The sequence below is a fragment of the Gambusia affinis genome, linkage group LG05 (assembly GCF_019740435.1).
Source record: "Gambusia affinis linkage group LG05, SWU_Gaff_1.0, whole genome shotgun sequence".
Classification (NCBI taxonomy): Eukaryota; Metazoa; Chordata; class Actinopteri; order Cyprinodontiformes; family Poeciliidae; genus Gambusia; species Gambusia affinis.
Genome location: NC_057872.1, coordinates 14407483 through 14421878, shown reverse-complemented (window position 1 = coordinate 14421878; position 14396 = coordinate 14407483). Strand labels below are relative to the sequence as shown.

The following is a 14396-nucleotide window of genomic DNA, read 5'->3' as shown; positions in this document are numbered from 1 at the left end:
TCATCCAGAGTGATGTAAACACAAATGGTAGATGGCATCTGTCAGTTTCAAGGGGAATGCTTTTTTGCATCAGACTGTTTTGAATAACTTTCCCCCGTAAAATGAAATCATTTGAAAACTGCAGCTTGTATTTAGCCAGGTTTACTTTGTTTTATTAATACAATTTATCTGATAATCTAAAACATTTAAGTATAGCAAAAAGCAAAAAAATAAAAAAATAAAAAGCCAAAAGGAAAAAAAAATCTGTAAAGAGACGAAGACTTTTTCACAACCCTATAAGATGTTGGGACTTGGGAAAAGTTTTAGAGTTTTCGTTGTATGTTCCGCTCCAGCTTTGCCAACCCCTGATGGTAAAACCAGGAAGAAAAGAGAACACACTCAACAACAGTCCTCTGTTGGAATGCGCCGCTGCTCGCTTTGGAGGGAGAGTGTGAAGTTATGGCTTTAACATGGCCGATACAGGTCCTTTTTTAACTTCGTGCATCATTTTCTACCTCTCGATCGGTGCCGCGATTTTCCAGATTTTCGAGGAGCCAAACTGGAAAGCGGCTAGAGACAAATATATTGAGCAGAAGGAAAACATCTTGAGGAGTAACAACGTCACAAAGGAAACCCTAGATGAGATACTGAAGGTTTGGAGCTCATTTTTTAAAAGTACTTGTAGGAAAAAGTTCGTTATGACTTTTGATATCATGAACGTATATAAATGTTACTAGAAATGTGGTGCATTAAAGTACAAAAAATTTAATAATAAAAACTACAATTTCTCTGCTTTACAGTACATCCAGTTACGTTTGAGTCGGGATTTATTTATTTATTATTGCTCTAAAAAGACACAGTATACTTAACTTAACTGCAAACAATTAGAGGTATAAGTTTCCTTTTATCATTCCCTAATTATACGAGTTAGTAACAGTGAAAGACTGGCTGAAAGAGCAGACGCTCTGACCACACGCCGCTACACGTCTGAAAGTTTCCACAAGGTGTGTTCACCTGTGGGGAATGCTGAAACGTAATGTGTTTACATCGTTCCAAATACGGGTAAAACACTAGCAGGAGCTATGTTTAATACATGTTTATTTGATTTGTTTTTTGGATATTACATTCCTGTGTTTTTCCCTTCAGATAGCGTCTGAGGCCGCCGGCCAAGGTGTGGCTATTACGGGGGACAATCACCGCAACACGTGGGACTGGGGCAATTCTGTTATCTTTGCTGCCACCATCGTAACTACTATAGGTATTACATCCATCCTGTAATCTGTAACTAAACTAGCCGGTTGTTATCCTTCATAATGAATCAATGTCTTTCATTGCTTCTAGTGTTATCCAAAGTACAGGATTTGTTATAAGCAAGCAGCTAACATTTTATTTATTGATATTAGCTTAATCATTTGTGATAACTTTCCCTTTTGGAAAACTCAATCTGGAAATTTTAACTAATAGGACACTAGTCCTAACCTAGCGTCTATCTACTTATCAGTAGTTTTATTGATGATTTGCTAACTTTACAACTGTCTTACCTCTGGTCAACTTTAATTTTTCTTTCATCTGAAGGTTATGGTAATGTTGCTCCCAAGACCAAAGCTGGTCGTGTGTTTTGTATCCTGTACGGCCTGTGTGGGATCCCTCTCTGCCTGGTGTGGATAAGCACACTGGGTTCTTTCTTTGGAGACCGAGCTAAACGACTGTCTGGGATTCTGATAGAAAAGGGTGTTTCAGTGGTAAGAGTTTCAATTGGATTTAAATCTGGACTTTGATTGAACCATTCTCATGCTTTGATCTCAATCATTCCATTGTAGCTCTGGTAGGCAAATCTCAGTCCCAATCTCAAGTTTTTTACAGCCTCAAACGGCACTCTGTGCTTTGTTTGCCAGGACTGCCCATGTTTTGCTCCATTCTTTTTTTCTATTAACTTTATCCAAATTCTTTCCACTTGCTGAAGAAAAGCATGCACACAACATGAGGTTGCCATTGCCCAGGTTTTCCTTCGGGGGTGGTGTGCTCATGTTGATCTGCAATACATGTTCAGTTAGGCCTAAAAGTTGTATTTTGGATTCATCTGTTAGTTTGGAGTTTACCATTTTAAGTCAATGAAAGTTATTTGAAGCACAAGGTGGTTTTGTCATGACTTCAATTCGTACATTTAGCAAAAGAAAAAATAAAAGAAATGAAAATCACTATTTTCTCTGAAATTGATGATTTCCATGTTTTTCTGCTGTACCGATGTCTTTGGCTTTGCGCTTCACTAACAGTCGTCCTTACCTGAACTGTTTCTGTTGCTCCTCCAAATTTATGGACCTCTTGACTTCTCTTATTATTACTCTACTTGTCCAGATAGTCAATTCAGGTGGAAGACCGTGTCTTGGTCGATTCAGGGTTCATACCATTTTCTTTCCATTTTCATATGATGAATTGGATAGTCCTTTATGCGTTGTTTAAAGTTTAAACTGTAGTTTTGTAACATTGCTTTAAACTCCAGAACCTTCTCCCAATCTGTCTGCTGTGTTCCTCAGCATTTCTCTGATATTCTCTGACAAACAGTTAATATAATGTAATATATTTGCACGCACCTAATTGGGACTCTATTTACTTGTTGACTTCTGAAGGCAAGTTCACAGGATTTTAATTTGTGTCACCAGAAATGCACACCACGCCTTTCAAAATTTAATTTCTAATATAATTTGAACACCATGCTTTATTATACATACATTTCTTCCCTTGCCTTTGACAGAAAAAGGTCCAGCTGACATGCACGGCCTTATTCCTCCTATGGGGTTTGCTGGTGCACTTGGTGATCCCTCCGCTTGTTTTCATGTACGTGGAAGGATGGAGCTATCTAGAAGGGATTTACTTCTCCTTCATCACACTTACAACAGTTGGCTTTGGAGATTATGTGGCAGGTGAGACTTTTCACTTGGTAAGGGTGGCGGTAGGAATATGAAATTTGAAATGAACTGCACACACCTGAGAATTATTTCACTCATTGCAGGTGTAAATCCTGATATCGAATACCCACGACTCTACAGGATAATGGCAGAGTTATGGATGTACATGGGACTGGCCTGGCTGTCATTGTTCTTTAGCTGGAACGTCCACATGGTTGTGGAAGCTCACAAAGTGTTGAGGAGGAAACGACAGCATAGGCACAGGAACAGACCCTTGTACATGGAGCCAGACCCTGAGCAACAACAGAAGCAACAAAAAGACGAGAGGCCGACTGTCGTTGACATCTTCAACTTCCTTTCTGAGAAGGACGAAGACTACAGCACGGTCATCAAAGAGATCGGAATTAATGCAAGGAGGAAGAAACCGCAGCCAATCCAGAACATAAACCGCTCAAAGAGCTGCAGTGACATTTTGGCCAACTCCATCCATAAATTGGAGCACTCACCGCGGCACAAGAGACACATCAGTTTAAGTGAGGTGTTTGCAAATGCAATGGTGGACGGAAGCAAACAAGAGGAAGAGGAAAACATCAAGGAATCCACATCAGAAGCGTGTGAAATAACAGACCGTGAGGAAAATAGAAATGATGGTTCCTCTGAATCAGTAAATGATGGGATCACCTTCACAGCACCAGACAGAGATGCTGCAGAAGAAGAGAAAGTGCAGCATCCTGGTGTTGGGGAGACTCGATTTACAATATCTAAGGTGGCAGAAAATAGTGTTTGTACAGATGAAAAGGGATGATACATGCTCCTTGGAGAAACAGAAACAATATTTTCAGTTGTATTTGATGGTGAGCTCAGAAATAATGATGGGACGTTTGACTCTTTTCAGAGAGCTGGCTCGTGTGTCTCCCAAAAGATTTCTTTTTTTTTTTTTTTTTTGTCTGTAGCCTCCTATTTTAGCTTAAACTTGGCAAATCAGAATATTTTATGTTTAAGTCTTTTTGCATTCAATGTTTAGATGGTTAGAAAAACATCTTAAAAACTGGCTTAAATAATCAATGTCGACATTGATTATATGCAAGAATGAATGGATTTCAAGATTGTTTAATACATTTCTTATTTGGTAATGCTATTTTGTGGTTTTTATTTCTGTATTTATTATGTGCTTTAACATCACCTTGTCACCGAGACCAGAAGGAAATTAGTTAGCAACTATTATCTCATGTATTGTAAATGTTCATTACTACGCATTGTGCCATTTTTAAAAATAAACTTGAACTTATGTTGGACTTTTGTTGCCAAATTTCATATAGTTGTTGTTTTGTATACTGAGGTTTACTGAGCAATATTTTAATTAAACTTTTGATTTTTATTTAACACAAAAAATGAACAAAGCAAACAAATTTACTAAAAAGAACCATTATAACAATTTATTGTATTATATCTTTAAAATGAAAAGGAAAAGGTGTTGGGAAGAGCCATGATGGCTAGTAAATGGTAACTGGCCTATACTTTATCCAGCCCAGAGGATTTGATAAAGTGCTATTTAAAATATATTGCTTAAAAGAAGAGACATAACCGGGCCCTGATAAGAGCCTTTTCAGTAAATGTGCTTTCTTTGTTGATTTTGGTAGGTATGAAAACAATAAATGATTATAAAATTGTGAAGTTTTGTTGAAAAGTGATACGCAAAGTTTTATTGATTGATTGATTGAAAGTCTACATTTTCAGACTACATAAAAACCCTGGTGTTTATATAACTGCTGCTATTTATTGTGGGAAAATCCACAATAAATACAATGCTTCCAATTCTTGCTTTTAAAATTCACTGGCATTGCGTTATAGAATGTTTCCATGTTGAGTGTGGGTAAACAAAATAGCAGAACTGTATTTGTCATTGATATCTGCCTATTGTGCAAAACCCTCACACTATTTTAAGTCTAACTAATCCTAGATTTTTGACTGCTGCAATAAAAGTAGGATATTTGCGCCAAATAACACATCGTTTTTACATGCGTAGCAGGTCTATGTGTAAATCCCAGAAGGAAAAGTTGTGATAATGTTATTCTGTTTTCTCATGACCTTCTTCTATGACAAACCAAAATAGTATTATTGTTCAAGGGAGATAAGCAAATTGTGTTTTGGGATAAATAGTTGGCAGTTTATTTCAAAGTGCAGTACAGGGCTTTGTGAAAGATTGTCCCAATGAGCAGCTTTCCCTCGTAGGGTGCAGCAACGGTGGAGCCCATCAGCTCATGACCATCGTCTCCATACTCCAAGGTTACCACTGGCTGATCTGAGACAATGTTCTTGATCTTGATGATCTACAGAAAAGGCTGTCAGTTATTTTATAACCAAAAATCAAGTATGAATTGTAGAAGAAGAAAAGAAACTGTAAAAAAAAAAAGGATAGACCTCTGAGCCAGGAGGATCTTTAGGATCAAAATTGGACAATTTAGTGGCATCTGGATGACAGCCCAGCCAGACGTCACCTGTCATGTGGTCCACCTCAATATTATCACAAAGTGTTCCAACTGGAACGGACTGTTCAAAAAACACACAGTACAAGAGACGTGATCACTATGCCCTGTCAGATCAGAGCATGTGAAACTTTTCAGATGGAAAAGCAAAGAATAAGAAAAGTGACAGAATATAAAATAACATCACATAAAATAATGTCATAGTAATGCACAGTTTTTTTTGGGAGAAATTCATGTACAACATTAAGCTCTTCGGAGCAGAGTCCAATGATCAGGAACAGTTTGAAATACTGACAATGTATCAAAAGGCAGAACCATCTTTGTCACTTCCAAGATTAAGAAACATGAAAACACACACCTTAATGTACACCAACTGTTCTCCATCTAATCGCTCAAAAACATCCACCTCATGGTCCAGGATATCAGAAACATAAATATACCTATTGGAGGAAAAAAACAAAAAAAACGGTATTGTCTAATACTTCCATCACTTTTAAAACCGTAACATTATTTACATTGTTTTCTTAAAGTAAGAACTTCCATCTACTGGGATATTTTAGGGCATTCCTTCAGCTGAAAAGCTTCATGAAGTTGCTAATTTCATTGTGCTGCATGAGTGGCACATGCCTGCAGTTCCTAACATACATTGGTGTTCGCACATTTTTGACAATAGCAGAGTTTTGGACTTAATAAGCCTATGGCTCTGGAAAAGGAGACCTGACCATGTACTGAGTGAATATACTGTACTGTACATGTACACATTTTTCAGAACAATCTTGTGTAAGAAGTGAATTTTCTCAGTCACTGAATTTTGGATTCTCCCTTGATGTAAGCCATGATCTTCAATTTACCAGAGATAAATTCTAGACATATGTTTGGCATCTTATAATATGTGTGTATTAAAAGCACATGCTATTAAAGCTTCACTTTCTATAAAAAATTACTATGACAAATTAACTTTTTTACTATGTAGCATATTGAGATGCACCTCTAAATTGCAAGATTCATCCTGCAAATTGTCATTAACAATAAAATGGGCTGAAAATAACCGTTTGTCTGGAGATATATTTATCCCATTTCCAGACTGAATGCCACCAGCTGCCTCCCTCACTTCCTCAGGGCTGTAGTACACAATGTTACACCAGGGCATACTCAGGATGACAGTTAGCAGATGAAGTGCAGAACTAAAATAACGATCATTTGTCGCATAGAAATGTTCTGGTCCAACGGCGACAATGTCGTTCAAACTGAAACAAATACAAGCAGTAATAAGATGGATATTCAAACATGTAAAGCATTTTTGCTAAAGGTAAACCAGGAGGATTTATTGTACAGTAAATACCTGATCAGTAAAGGATGTGCAACAGTCTTTAAGTGCACAAGTGTGTCCTCCCCAACAAAGCGGAAGATCTCTACCTGGCTTTTTTGCTGAGGATGATTGACAACGAACAGATATATAGAGTCATCTGTAAAATAAATAGTTATCTGTCATTAGACTCATTGTGATTTTTGCTGCTAAACCTATGTATTTGGCATTATGTTTTGCTCTTTGACAATCTGTTAGAAGTTTATTTTCTACTTTAACATAGTTCCAGTCAGTTGTCATGTAAGGTGGTCTGTACAGCAAGGAGCTTGTTAGAGGTGCAATAGGGGTAAGGGATATAATCCAAATATTGGAGTGTGTGTGTGAATACAATTGAATTTGTTTGCTTAATTTTGAGCCCAGAATCCATTCTCTCCTTCACCAGGTCGAACTCAATTTTGTAACAAGTCATTGTGGTTTTGGCCCTCCCTACTTCATCCATTGTCCCATAAAGAGAGCATTTTATACCCATAAACTTAACCATAGCATAGGATGTAAATTTTCTTTGAAGTTAAGTATTTTTCATGTATTATTGGAATAAATTATCACATAAATTCTAAAATTTTACTTGTCACTGTGAGAAAGCTAAGAATATTTTAGAATCCTCTTTGGACTCTTTTTCACGTTGAACTCACTAATCTTAGCCCCAAATTCACTTTGCAGTAAAGAGTTAAAACTTGTTTACCTATACTTAAAATTATTGACTTAGATGTCTAAACTAATGAAAAGCATTATAGATGTGCTGAATTCTATATTCTTCATTAAACCAAGTTTTGTTGAGAAAATAAAAAAAAAAAACATTTTCAAGAAATGCTGATCTATTTATGCGTTTTTAAATTACTGACTGCAATTACTACATTTCTAAAGGCTTTTTTTTATAATACATTAATAAGGTTATAACATTCTACATTGCCAAAATGTCATTATATTATGGACTGAAAAAAACATTTTATTTTCAAAAAGGTTACATGGGTTACATTTAATGTAACCAAATATATTCCATTATTGGCAGGGGATTTTGTTTACAGCCATCACTAATTTATTAGTTGCATTGGTTGACTTCGGAAACAAATGAGAAAACAATTCCATGTTATATTTCGAAACTGGAATGTGTTCTACCTGCTTCATCCGTGTATACACTAATCCCATGCGGGTTGAAAGAGCTGAGGTCCAGTTCTCCTTTGATTTGCAGTTCCACTGGGGTCGGTTTCGGGTGCAACAGATCCAGAACGTACATTTTTCCTGGTTCATTGGAGAACGCAGGCAATCCAAGGTAATCATGCAGCCCCTACATGGATAACAGTGACTGTTAAGAGATTTTTCTTGACAGTCGATGAGTTATTTTTACAGGAAGTTACTACAAGGCTCCTTTTTTTTTTTGGTAACTTTTGATTATTTTTCAAATTTATTGTGTTACATGAAAGTCATCCCCCGCCAGAGAGCATTCTCATTATATTACACACTTGAGCAATAAACATTATTCAAATCACAGATTTTTAAGAAATCAAACTAGATTAACTACTAGATGTTCAGTGATTAAAAAACATACTGTGCTCAAAAAGGCCAGTCCATCTTTAAGGATAGTGATATCCTCTGCTCCATAGTCTGAAAAAAAGGTTTATGGTGAAACTTATTACTTTTCGTTCTTTAAGACTGTTGTCTTGTTGACACTTGACCTACTTTCAAATGCTTGGACTTCAGACTTTCTTGGTGCTCTTATATGTTACAAAAAGAGCTGAATTAAGTTGATGCTTAAAAAAAGTAAATAGAAAAGAGAGAGAGATCTGTGTACTTAAAATAGTAGACACTTCTACGTGAAGAATGCATACCTATATAGGGTAAATAACGACACTTGAGGTGCTTGACAGGCATTTCTCTGGAGGCGAGACTCAGCCTCCTACAGAAAAACAACTAAAGTCAACAAAATCAGCTTGAAACGTTTGTACGTTTTAAGCTTAGATGGCCCTCAATTTTGAATATAGTTTTAAATAATAATAACACTTCAAACGTTAGACTGTTCAGGCATCAACTATCGGCAATTAAAAATATAAATATTGCCAGCCCTGTATCTGCATTTCATCATTGGTCGACAAAAGCTTATATTACTTACTGTATTTTAAGAAACGCGTGGCCGAAAAAAGCCGCCACAGCGGCAACAGCAGCAGCGATTAGTGTTTTCTTCAGAGCAGCCATGTTTGACTGAACTTCCGAAGTGCGTTTACACGCCTCCAACAAAGTCGGCGCCAAGTAGCAACACTTAATAGTAATTGGAATGCTTTGGGGATAGAAAATAATCCAAACACAATATTCTCAACACTTATCTTTAATGCAACTATATTTTTCTGAATTTATATCAGATTTAATTAGGGAGAGTGCCTTATAAAAGATTTAAGTCATTTTAGTAGGACTGTGAAAGGTTTCACATAAATCAAACCCACAAGAAGTGAGTAAAAAAACAATAAAAGGTATTACGTTCAAGAACATGTCTGTTTCTAAGAATATTATATAAAAAAGTAAAATTATTCTTTTATTTTCCTCTCCTGAATAACCCACAAATTTTAAGTGGGGGGCTTGAAAATAAAAAAAAACAAAAAAAAAAAAAACAGTGAAAATACCTGTGTGTTGGCTCTTGAAGAATTGACCCCAGCCTCAGTCCGTCCTTTATGAATCTTACTCTAGATGGGCTTTACTTCAAAATCCTCTGTTTGTCCTTCTTTGTGTATGTTTCTCTTTCACACTTTTCCTTCCTCTTACCTTTCCAATAATATACTATTATACTGCACTCTACGAACAGTCAGCTTCTATACTTTGGGGTCTTCAACCTTTAAAATCAAAAGAGCCACTTTTGCTCCGAGTCCAGCTAAATGTTACATAAACTTTGGAAAGAAATAAAAGACAAATTCTAAATTGTGATAAATATCAAGTATAGGAGATCTGTCACTTTTAAAGAAGCTCAATGTTATTTCTATCTTGATGTTTTAAAATAAAACTTTCTCCAAAAGAGGATGGATATATTTTCTTCTATGGAATATTGATATTTCAAGAAAATTGTGCAAAAAATTCACAACAAACAGGATGAAAAGATAAATGTGAAATATACTACTACTTTTAGTCATTCTGTTTAGCAAAGGATGTTATTTATATACCATGTGGCACAGCAGGCGACACTGTGTTAGCTAAACATTTTCTTTTAAGAGCTTTTTTATTTCAATTACAAAAAGTTACAGTGATTAAACCATATTAAACAATCTATAACCCACATTTTCACTTAAAAGATTATTTTAAATGAACACAAACTAATAACCTGAATCATCTACCCATGTCTTTGAAATGACTAAATTACTGCCCAACACTACAGGAAAATAAAGGACGAAAATTCACTTGTAAATATGATTTTTTTCATTTTTTTTCAGCTGTGTGGCTCAGTAAGCACCGCATTGGAGAGGTTTTCTGTCATCAGATCCTTCCAAGTATATTTTCAGAAGACTTTAGAAGAAGCAAACCCTGCAGCAGATCACCATTAAAATCATCACTGCCCTGTCTAACCACAGAGGTATGTCCTGATTTCCATTTTATTGACTAAACTTCATTATTTAACCTCTTTAATCTGTATGAGGACATCACTGTCCTCATGGAACCATTGACTAAAATGTAAATGCTTTGAGGTGTGACAGTTGAGAGGTTAATCACCTCCACCTGCCTATTTTAAATCACAACACAATGCTTTATGAAACACGGTCCCTATGAGCAGCTTGTCCCCGTAAACAGTTGCCACCGAAGAGCCACTGAGCACATTGCCATCATCTGTATACACCTGGGTCACCACGGGTTCATCTGAGAGAATGTTCTGGATGCGGATGACCTACAAGGGAAAAGAAATAAAAAATGTGCCAAGCACAATCAGGAGTAATGAATAGTTAACACCATCACCTATTTTATATCTTAGTAGACGGTTAATGTTTTTATGTTCTTCTGTTAACACAAACCTCTGAGCCTGGAGGATCTTTGGGATCAAACAGGAAAAGCTTCTTTGTATTGATGTGACAACCCAGCCAAAGGTCGCCGGTTTCAGGATCCACTTCGATGTTGTCACAAAGTGAACCCAAAGGCACAGACTGGTGAGGAAACGGTAATTAGCCTACTATGAATCCAAAGAAAACTGTGAAAAAAAAAACCAAACCACTTGAGAATAAGCATGCACCACACCCATAGTTGGGCAATACTTAAAAAAATATTTGTAATAAAGACAAAAAACATTTTCTTAGAACGCAAGTTGCCTGAATTTGTATTAGACCGCTACAAAAAAGTTTACCGAAATCTTCCATCCAGTTGATCAAATATTGCTGAATATTTATATTTTAAAAATGCCATTATAAAATCTGATGAAAAAGTAATCATAAATTAACTTCAATTTAAAAAGCATAGCAAAGAAGCACAGCAAGTTTGCATGCCTGAGTATTTCTACCTTTATTGGTGTCAGTGTGTTGTCTTTTTTCTTCTCCAATACATTCACACTGTGGTTAAATATGTTTGCCACATATATGTACCTATATGGAAGAGGAATTTTCACAACCATGAAGGAATACACACACACAAAAGGAAACGGCCACCATGTTGCATACCCCTGGTAAGAATACTCACCTTTGGTCTGGAGACATATTGATGCCATTAGCAAAGTGATAGCCATCAGAGACTACTTTCACTTCCTTCGGACTGTAGAACACTACATTGGTCCAAGGCATAAGCAAAAAAATCTCCAGTGTTTTCAGGAGATAGTTAGAGAAGTAGTGATCGTTGGTGGCATAAAAACTCTCTACCCCTACTGCAACAACATCATTCACACTGCAAAGAACAAAAATAGTCTCAAATAAAAAAATACAATCATTTTTAAGACCGATTCCACATTGTAGTAAATTTCAGGTAATAAAAATTGTTCACCTGTGCAGTAGCTCGTGCTTTATGGTTTTAAGATGCACTAGGGAAGAACCATCTGCCACATATTTGAAGATCTCAATTTGGCTTTCAAACTGAGGATGATTAACAACGAACAAATAGATCGTATCATCTGACAAAGAAACAAAAAAGGAAAGCAACACTTTAGGAACTTCACAAACTATGCTTTAGGAATGCAAGTGAGAACATTGATGCACAAATACTTGAAATAAAAAAAAGTGCCCATCAATTTAATGTTATTTTGATTTTCATATGTAGACTCAAACTATTACATAGAAAAGATTCTCATCAGCCGATTTCATACTAGTCTGGTAAAAACCAACCCCTTGTACTACGCTGTGTTTTATACAGAGGGTCTAGACTCTCGACTGTTGAGAGACGATTGCTTCACAAAAACGATTTTACCCAATTGCTAACATTTCCCCGTGGTATAGGCTATGCACCAGTTTGACACCATGGAGATTAGTAGAAATTGCCTGCAATGTAAACAACCATTCTCCACTGCGAAAAGAAAAGGGCTGATCTGAACGAGGTGGCTGTTAATCCAACATCTGGAATCATGGCCAACACGGACTGAACGGCTTTATTCACTTCTTCAACTGCAATTGCTAAAACTACAGGCATACTACAATTCCACAGCAGTAAAGAAAACTTCTTCCATTTGCTGACTGGCCCACTATAAAAAAAAGAAAAAGAAAAAAAAAAAAATACCGGAAACAATCCAAGTCAAAGGGAGAAAATCCAGGGACGACAATCGAGTCACCTGGCTGCGTCATAAAAAAATAATCTTGTAGAATTTTGAGTAGACTGCCCAATAAAAGCAATTAGTTTATGAATGTTGTTTGTCTGGCTTTTCTGACCACAAATAACCAAGCAGACGAATATGCCTTTGTTGTTAAGCAAGTGAAAAGTGGAGGAGCCATCATTCAGTCAGCAGAAAGTGACTCAACAGCATTTCTTTTAGCACTTCATTGCCACTAAGAAACTACAACTAAAAGTTGTTGTCAAAAACAGCAGATGTAGGTCTGAACCAATGTTTTAAAGAACACCTCAATCTGTATATGAACCCAAAACACAAATACAAAAGCACTTATCAGAGGTGATGGGTTATTACAACTTCACCGATATTTTTGCATGTTTCCTAATATTGTTCAGGCCTATACTATAAAAGCACAACCTGGCATATACTTAGCAGAAACAGACAAGAGGAAGCTTAACACTAGCTGCACATCCTCAATTCCATAAACCAAAAGTAGCATTGTACCACTTGGATCTGTGTATACACTGATGCCATGCGGGTTGAATGACTCCAAATCAAAGTTCCTTGGCATACGCAGCTCCACCGGTTTCAGATTAGGATCTTTGAGATCAAGGGTGTAGATTTTTCCAGGCTCATCCGAGGATGGGAGTCCAGGAAATTTGAGGCCCTGTAAATATTTTAAAAGAAATAATTTAATCATAAAATAATCAAGCAATAAATTCTGATTATCGATAATAAATCCGACAATAATGAATGTCAACAGATTTAAAATTAAATATGATCCTATGTTTGAGTTTGGTGAACGTTTGCTTTATTATACATGGATAAAGACTTGGCTGAGTTACAAAATAAACACCCACAGCGCTGATAAAGGCAAGGCCATCTCCAATAAAGGTTATGTCCTCCGAGCCATGTTCTGCAGGAGAAAATAATGAATCACTACTTTAATATTTTTCAAACATTGTTTTGGCTGCATTTTTGGTTGTTTCATCGCTTGCCTATGTTTTTGAGCGCAACGCAGTTGGGCAGATGTTTGTTGCCCACCTCCCTGAAAATGAGGTGCCTTTTGCTGTTGAATTTAAGCACAAAGTTACACTGCATGTAGCAAACAGTTTGAATAAAGACAAAGCAGTGAAGCCAGCTGACTTCCACCTTACCTAATATTGAGAACCCTTTCTCCGAGCAGCACCGAAAGTGCTGCTATAGCAATCGAAATGACTGCAAATTGTCCCATTTTCACAGCGAGACTACAAACTTTTCACACAGTGTTTTAATCTTTATGGGTTCTGTCGCGTGAGACGCATCACAACGGGCGGGGTCAATGCTGCTTTCAATAATATAGGACAAATGACAACTGTTTCTTCTTGGTAAAGACAGAGGTAGCTGCGCTGTTCTCAAATTTTGGGAGGATCCTAACAAAATCCTGGTAAAGATTATTTTATCGCTGAAATCTTCAACAGGAAGGCTGTTTACAAAGAATGCAACATCAATGGAAAGTCCAGTGGAAAGAAAAGGTGCAACCCATTGCAGAATGGGTGCAACAGGGATAATCATAATGTTAAAAGAATTGTGCAGTAAAGCCCATTACAGTGTTTGCAGAAGCTACAAGGCATCCTGTTTTAATAACCATGCTATTGCTGTGCTTTATAAGCCAGAACAGAATCTCAGCCGTATTGTCAGAAACATGAGACACCAGACCTAAAAAAAAACTAAACCAACCTGGGATTCTTAAACACCTCCACAGAACCAACAGCTGACTCCATGCATGCCAATGCCCAGTTAAGTGCATAATCTATACAGAACAAAGACATGCCTGTCAGCAGGCCGTTATTCTGTTTTTGTCTCATTTTTACTGGTCTAATAAAACTCAAGTTCTCTGATCAAATTTAGAATTTTACATAAAAACATTTCTATATACCTTTGTGTGTGCAATGAATCCACGAGTTTCA

At 36.6% G+C, this 14396-nt stretch overlaps 3 protein-coding genes across 3 annotated transcripts; 1 reads left to right on the top strand and 2 right to left on the bottom strand.

Moving 5' to 3' along the window:
• The first annotated feature begins 325 nt into the window (after nucleotides 1-325).
• On the top strand, nucleotides 326-4180 carry LOC122831393 (potassium channel subfamily K member 5-like). Its single transcript, XM_044117525.1, has 5 exons — nucleotides 326-632; nucleotides 1126-1237; nucleotides 1555-1721; nucleotides 2732-2900; nucleotides 2990-4180. The coding sequence occupies exons 1-5, from the start codon at nucleotides 450-452 to the stop codon at nucleotides 3688-3690; spliced, it is 1332 nt and encodes a 443-aa protein (XP_043973460.1). The 5' UTR covers nucleotides 326-449; the 3' UTR covers nucleotides 3691-4180.
• Nucleotides 4181-4306: 126 nt separating this feature from the next.
• LOC122831396 (serum paraoxonase/arylesterase 2-like) lies at nucleotides 4307-9913 on the bottom strand. The gene is made up of 9 exons (XM_044117528.1): nucleotides 8845-9913; nucleotides 8564-8631; nucleotides 8284-8339; nucleotides 7854-8022; nucleotides 6714-6837; nucleotides 6421-6618; nucleotides 5730-5811; nucleotides 5307-5435; nucleotides 4307-5215 (listed from the first exon to the last, which is right to left on the bottom strand). The coding sequence occupies exons 1-9, from the start codon at nucleotides 8925-8927 to the stop codon at nucleotides 5054-5056; spliced, it is 1071 nt and encodes a 356-aa protein (XP_043973463.1). The 5' UTR covers nucleotides 8928-9913; the 3' UTR covers nucleotides 4307-5053.
• Nucleotides 9914-10110: 197 nt separating this feature from the next.
• On the bottom strand, nucleotides 10111-13758 carry LOC122831397 (serum paraoxonase/arylesterase 2-like). The gene is made up of 9 exons (XM_044117529.1): nucleotides 13605-13758; nucleotides 13446-13516; nucleotides 13308-13363; nucleotides 12952-13114; nucleotides 11673-11799; nucleotides 11376-11576; nucleotides 11200-11281; nucleotides 10721-10849; nucleotides 10111-10596 (listed from the first exon to the last, which is right to left on the bottom strand). The coding sequence occupies exons 1-9, from the start codon at nucleotides 13679-13681 to the stop codon at nucleotides 10435-10437; spliced, it is 1068 nt and encodes a 355-aa protein (XP_043973464.1). The 5' UTR covers nucleotides 13682-13758; the 3' UTR covers nucleotides 10111-10434.
• Nucleotides 13759-14396: the final 638 nt, after the last annotated feature.